At 48.8% G+C, this 7,376-nt stretch overlaps 1 protein-coding gene across 1 annotated transcript; it reads left to right on the top strand.

Moving 5' to 3' along the window:
* Positions 1-383: 383 nt before the first annotated feature.
* On the top strand, positions 384-1,178 carry LOC119334322 (thaumatin-like protein PWIR2). The gene has a single exon (XM_037606909.1). The coding sequence runs from the start codon at positions 459-461 to the stop codon at positions 978-980; it is 522 nt and encodes a 173-aa protein (XP_037462806.1). The 5' UTR covers positions 384-458; the 3' UTR covers positions 981-1,178.
* The last annotated feature ends 6,198 nt before the right edge of the window (positions 1,179-7,376 follow it).

Below are 7,376 nucleotides of genomic sequence, written 5' to 3'. Positions count from 1 at the left end.
ATAAAGCAGCTTTTATCCTAAAAAAAACCACAACCCGTGCAAAATGTGTGCGCGAAATGCAATGTATTGTGTGGCTCTAGCTTCACTGCAAGTAATGGTCAAACCTGCTGCTAGTTTGTCCAGTCATGCAGAATTTCTGGGCCACTATTGGCAACATCTAGATAATTTCTCAAGTTTAGGCTTCATTGGTCATACTTTTCTTCTCATCTGCTATTGCGTTGTTCTAGCTACACCATAAGTAATGGTCAAACCTGCTGCTAGTTTGTCCACTCATGTAGAATTTCTAGGCCAATTGGCAACATCTGGAGAATTTCTCAAGCTTTGGCTTCATTGGCCATACTTTTCTTCTCATCAGCTATCTATAAATACGCATGGCTCTGTCCTAACAAATTCACTCATCCTCCTACAGCAAAGCTCGAGCACAGCAAGAGCACTAAAGCTAACTAGAGCTTCCAGCAATGGCGACCTCCGCGGTGCTCTTCCTCCTCCTCGCTGTTTTTGCCGCCGGTGCCAGCGCGGCCATCTTCAACATCAAGAACAACTGCGGCTCCACAATTTGGCCGGCGGGCATCCCGGTGGGTGGGGGCTTCGCGCTGGGCGCAGGCCAGACGTCCAGCATCAACGTGCCCGCGGGCACCAAAGCCGGGAGGATATGGGCTCGCACCGGGTGCTCCTTCAATGGCGGCAGCGGGAGCTGCCGGACCGGCGACTGCGGCGGCCAGCTGTCCTGCTCCCTCTCCGGGCGGCCACCAGCAACGCTGGCCGAGTACACCATCGGCGGCGGCAGCACCCAGGACTTCTACGACATCTCGGTGATCGACGGCTTCAACCTTGCCATGGACTTCTCGTGCAGCACCGGCGACGCGCTCCAGTGCAGGGATCCCAGCTGCCCGCCGCCGCAAGCCTACCAACACCCCAACGACCAAGCCACACACGCCTGCAGTGGCAATAATAACTACCAGATCACCTTCTGCCCATGAAGGCTGTTCACGTCGCACCACGAATCAATAAAAGGCGTACGTAGATATACGGCCCTATAAATAAAAGGCGTGCTGCTTAATACATCACATTATCATATTACAACCACTGTACTACTACATGTTAGCCCACTACTATGAACGTTTCATTGATATTTGAGTACACAGTACAAGGCAATAAAAATTTACCTATCTACCCTAGATTGGACAGCACCCTGACCCAGTAGGGTCAGCCATTACTATTACTTGCTCATGCCGATGTCACGACTTTGACATCGGTGTGGCAAAGGAGCCACCCCATGTGCGTGAACAGCACATGAGGCCCTACGCGGGCCACTATGTGTACAGCTAGCTTGTTTGTTTCAACATCAAAAGAAGTGGACTATTCTCCTGCATGTTGATCTGTGGTGTTTGTTTTGAAGCGACTTGTTGTTCTTCTTTTCTTTCATATTTGCATCTTGTGAATAAAAATGAGACCAATCTAAGGGCTAACCCAATTCCAGCTGTCCAGTCAACGGGTCGACACCCTGTCGTCAGATTTGTGTCATGTCAAAGGCCTTTTTGCGGGCACGGAGGGGGGAAAAAGGCAAAGGATTTGCCACGGGAGGCGAGTTTTTGACCCGAAGCCTCTTCCTTTTCCTTTGCATCAAGTCAATTGGCTCACATCCTTTTTCCCCTGGTCCCATCAGCCAAGGCACCCAACATGAAATATCAACATGGATGCAGAGTTGGTTCGCTGCCGCAAGCGACGCTGAGAGAGAGTTCATGATCCAGGGACTATATGGGCTGTGGTTAGCAAGGAATGAGGTGGGAGATGGTAAGAAAATTACAGATGCCCGGGTAGTGGCAGAATGTGTTTTCAATCATGCACTGGAGTGGCTCTCGGTGCATGCAAAACAGGCAATGATGCGAATGGAAACAGCATGGCCAAGGATGGATTAAAGTTAATACAAATGGTGCTATGTGTGCAACACAAAGGGGGAGGCGGATATTAGTGCTAATCTTGTTACAAGGTCTGTCAGATATTGCATTAGACTTCAACTCCATGCATTTGTTCAGTATAGGCTAGTTTGTACGTGCATGCATTGGCTTTCTGTTTAATTAGTTCGCATGTACTCCCTCCGTTCCAAATTACTCGTCGCAGAAATGGATGTATCTAAAACTAAAATACATTTAGATACATCCAAACATGCGACAAGTAATTCGGAATGGAGGGAGTAGCAAATAACTAGGACCTGTCACGCGTATGTGCACGTACAGGTATAGATCGAGTCATAGTGAATTTGGTCAGCTTCCGAACGATTCTCCGTGGGATGGCGTGGGTAAAAAGGATCCTGGGGAGGTTTTGCATTGTAATCGGCCACGTTCAGTTGTGCGTGCTGCCGGAAAGAATAAGAGGAGAAAACAAGATAAGAGGACGGCAGTTGCGCCTTGCAAAATCTTGTGTCTTTGTGTTCCTCTCTCGTTTTTCCTCCACCGTGTAAGCGAAGACGACGTCTATTAGGCCAAGGCGCCATGACTGATATCTCGCAGTCTATTCCCGACGACTTGATGATGTCCATCGTGGAGTACGAGTCAGCGAAGGAGGCATAGGCGATGAATGTGTAGTGCAGGCGCGCATCAGCTACTTACAAGGCGCTTCGAGCGGCTAACCATGGAAGATGGCGAAGAAGTTGGCGCGTTTGGGCGCCGACTCACCGCGCTCGTCGGAGAAATTTGAGCACTTGACGAGAACTTGTAGGAGTACGCTGTTGTCAAGCGGCTGTTCGCGGCGGCCCCGGATCGCTTCCTGCCGATAATCGGGACAATCGAGCAATGGGGCGACGTCAAGAAGAATCGGTCGTCGAGGCCATTGGGCGGCTGCGGGTGTTCGAGGAGAACGACTCCGAGCGGCGCCAAGACCATGGCGACGACGGCGAGAAGTTGATGTTGGTCTCACGCGCGCAACTGGAGGCATTGGTCCGGGAAGAAAAGAAGAAGGGAGAGGGCTCCAGCAACGGCGGCAAGGATGGCGACTGGCGTGACAGTGGCCGCGACCGAGACGGCGACAAGAAAAGGTCCCGCTGCAAGTTCGACAAGTCGAACCAGCTTCGAGTGCGGGCAGAAAAGACACTTCAAGTCCGAGTGTGGGGTGTGGAAGAAAAAGAAGGCACTCCTAGCTGCTGCCGACGTGGACGATAAGCCGGCGCTGTTGATGGCCGTGGCATGTGAGGTTGCGCCAGTCGTGGAGGTGAAGGAGGTGCTTCGCCCCTTGGCTGTCGAGGCCGAGTTGGAGGCTGCTAGGGCCGAGGCTAAGCAATTATGCGGCAAGCTGGCCGAAGCCAATGCGAAGCTGTATCCTATGTCCCACGGGTACATGACAGAGGCAAAGGATGTAGCGGCTGCAAGTGTTGATGACGAGTATATGTTGCTCCTCGAGTCCGTGAAGGCTGAGATGCAGGGATCACAACGCCTGCTCCATGAAGAGAATGTCGAGCTGCATGTTGTGGTGAAGAATGCAATGGCAATTGCTGTGCAAGTTGGCACAGCAATGCTTGCAACAACACCGGCGGCAACGACAGTGACTCGTACCGGCTTGCAGTGTCCAGCGCCAGACCAAGAGAGGGTTCGTTCTTCTCGAAAACAAGGTAAAGCCCAAGAGCTAGTATCATCCATATCTCAGTTATGCAAAGTGAAGGTGCATCCTGTAGTAGATTGAGTAGAGAGGATTTTCCTGCATGAAAGGAAAGTGAAGCCAAAACTGGGCTCTAGTGATGTGAATCATAAGAACACTTGCTATTTGGATAGTGGTGCGAGTAACCACATGACCGGCAGCCGAGAAAGTTTTGTTGTGCTGAATGAGTTCATAAAGGGAAGTGTGAAGTTTGGTGATAATTCAGTGGTGAAAATTCTTGGCAAAGGCACAGTGTTCCTCCAGAGTGTAAGCGGGCAGCAAATACTTCTTCATAATGTTTATTGTGTCCAAGCTCACAAGCAGTATACTGAGTCTTGGGCAGCTAGATGAAGAAGGGTGCAGATCAGTGCAACGCCATGGATTCATGAGTGTATTTGATCCATAGATTAAGATCGCGGGAGAAACGATTTCGCGGCGGCCTCTCCCAGCAGCTATTGCGGCCGCCATAGCGGGCAATCGCGGCAAATAGCGGAAATTTTTCTGGTGGGAGAGATGATTTTGGAGGGTTTTACTGATTTTTGAGCTATTTAGAGGGATATGTAGAGGATTTCGCGGCAGCTGCCATAGCTTAGCGGCAAGGCTCCCGGGCAGCTATCGCGGCTATTTCGCGGGCTATTTTAATCTATGATTTGATCGCTCTGGGAAGCTGCTAGCCAGAGCAAGGAAAACCAAGAATCGACTCTGTGCTGAATCTGAAGAAAGCGGCAGATGTATTCAATTCAGCTACAATGACAGCAGCTCAAAGCGGATGTTCTGCTCGGTGGCGCAAACGTGGAGCCGGCATGAGGGTGCTCGGTATGCAAAGAAATAAATTGAGTAACAAGATTAGGGAGATGATGTTGGTGCTAATCTTGTTACAAAGTCTGTCAGATATTACATTAGACTTCAACTCCATGCATTTGTTCTGTATAGGCTAGTTTGTACGTGCATGTGTTTATACGTGCATGTATTGGCTTTCTGTTTAATTAGTTTGAATGTAGCAAATAACTAGGACCTGTCACGTGTATGTGCATGTACAGGTATAGATCGTAGTGAATTTGGTTAGCTTCCAAACGATTTTTTGTCGGATGGCGTGGGTAGAAAGGATCATGGAGAGGCTTTGCATTATAATCGGCCACGTTCAGTTGTGCGTGCTGCCGAAAGGAATAAGAGGAGAAAACAAAAAAAAGAGGACAGCAGTTGCGCCTCACAAAATCTTGTGTCTTCGTGTTCCTCTCTCTTGTTTTTCCTCCACCGTGTACGCGTCTGTACTCGGGCCTGTGATCCAACAGTGGAGTGACCCTATGGGATCATGAAGTATGGGGGAGGAGCTGCAACGTTCTTACCCCGCGCTACTGACCCTGAAGTTGCTGAAGTGTTGGCTGCAAGTAAGAGGGGGGTTAAACTAGCGACAGAATTAGGAGTACAGAAAATTCAACTGGAACTTGACAACAAAGGGGTTGTCTCCATGTTGAATGACCGAAGCAAGAATCTCTCAGCACTGGGGCCTTATATAGAGGAGATCAAAGAGATGCTTCGATCTACACAAGAGTACAAGGTTATCTGGACTCGGCATACAGCTAATCTAGCTGCTAATGTTTTAGCTAGAGAGGGTGTTAGCAATGATTTAGAGATAGTTTGGCCTGATGTGCCACCGGAGTGCATTTTACATATTGTAGGGAACGAGATTCCCGACGTTGTTTAAGTAATAAAGTTGCAAGTATACCTAAAAAAGCCAGATTTGGCTAATCGAGCAAAACATATAACTCTGCCTAATATGAACAAGAAATTTTGCTTATGATTTTTTTTGTCAAGACCTAGTTAATTAGTCAGAAACTGGTGAGTATATGATTAACGAGCGCTCCTTTGAAAGCCTCGCAACAATCAGCGCCACTCGGCACGCTCTCGGTCGTCCGGCACATGTCGTGCTCTGGGCGCTCCCTTCAGATTTTCTTTTTCTTTTTTTTTGCACGCGTTTTCGGCTTTTAAACCAGGTTTTTCGACGTTTCGGTTTTCCACCGGTCTTCCTTAACTTTTGGATCGGAATTTTTTTTCTGAAAAAATATTTTTTTGCATGATTAAACGCGTTTTCTGTTTTTTTTCATTCCGCGAGAGGCACGGTTTTGCTTTCGAGAGAGGCACGGTTGTGCTTTAGTGAGAGGCACGGCCGTGCCTCTTGGAAATGAAAACAAACGCAACGCGTTTTCTGTTTTTTTTCCTTCCGAGAGAGGCATTGTTTTGCTTCCGCAAGAGGCATAGTTGTGCTTTCACGAGAGGCAGGGCCGTACCTCTCGGAAACAGAAAAAAACACGTTTTTTTCTTTCGCGAGAGGTATGGTTGTGCTTTCGCGGGAGGCACGGTCGTGTCTCCTCGGAAACGAAAAAAAACGTGTTTTCTCTTCTTCTTTTTTCCTTCCGCGAAAGGCACGGCTGTGATTTCGCGAGAGTCATGGACATGCCTCTATCGGAAAGGAAAAAAACCCGTGCTCCCGGTTTGGTGTTTTTGTCCATTTTTTCGTGAAAAAAAGTTCGTCAAAACCTATCAAGATAGGATCTAGTTTTGAAAATCTCGACGCGAGGAATCCAACAACGAAAAGGGTTCGAGATTTGGATGCACGGTTTAAGAGATAAAATGTTTTGAATAAACAAATCTACGAAAAAAGGGAAAACTTCCAGATTGCGACAAGTGGCGCCCATGCAGTGCGCCACTTGTCGCAACCTGGGAGGTGAGGTGATCTTTGCAATGAGTACTCCTCAACTAGTGATTTCGTCTAGCGTGTACTACAAGACTACACGGCAAGCCTCTTTAATGGCGGAACACGGACGAACGTGCATTGAACGGGCGCAGTAGAAATCTGTCTCGTCCCGTCTAGTAAACGTCTCTCCGGCGTTGAATAGGTGCGGACACCGGGGACGCGGCATGGGCGGCACCCTAGGCCAGCGAGTCGCTTCAATGCCGGCATCAGTGAGAGGTCACATCCTCTCTGAGCCGACATCAATGCGGAGTGGCTGCTCTAGAGCGGTATGAATGCGGGCAGCTGGCTTCAGGCGGGAGAGGGTTTTTGGTGTGGGCGTGGCAGCAGTTCGAATGCCCGCGAAGCCTTCCCCTGTTCCCGGTTTTCCGGTTTGTAGTACAAAGCACGTCCAGGCTGGTCGGCGCATCGATATAGGATCACGTTGGATGGCAAAACACTTCAGGTCCGCGCGTTCCGAACACTTACGGACGGTTTGAGGGTCAGTGTTGAAGATGCTCTTACCGTTTAAGAAGAAAGAAAATCTAACAAGAACTAAGAAAAGAAAACCAATGGTGGCGGCAAATTAGGACACAGCAGAGAGCACCGAGTGGCTTCGCTTTGTAAGGTGAGACATCGCTTGCATGCAACGCGGGCAAGGGAAGGTGAAATATCACGTGCGTGGTGTTCCGCTTCTTACCCGATCACACCAATAATTCCAGATCATGAAGAGAGATGAAACAAACTGCAACATAGTACTTCCATTGTTGCGGCGACACTAAAAAGGCGGACTGGAGTCCTATAAATTCAAAGGGGAACATCGTCATACTTCATCATGGTGGAAAGCATGATGAAAGGGTAGTAAAATCACAACAAAAGACCCCATATTTCTAAATATAAGCAACTCATCACTAATTCGTTTTTGGGTGTCTCCTCGAGTCCTCGTAACCACATCAGACGACCGAATGACGCCGTAATTAGTATTGACTGTTCCAATGAGCACCCGATGCATATG

The sequence above is a fragment of the Triticum dicoccoides genome, chromosome 7A (assembly GCF_002162155.2).
Source record: "Triticum dicoccoides isolate Atlit2015 ecotype Zavitan chromosome 7A, WEW_v2.0, whole genome shotgun sequence".
NCBI classification, from domain to species: domain Eukaryota; kingdom Viridiplantae; phylum Streptophyta; class Magnoliopsida; order Poales; family Poaceae; genus Triticum; species Triticum dicoccoides.
This window is presented reverse-complemented; position numbering and strand designations above follow the sequence as displayed.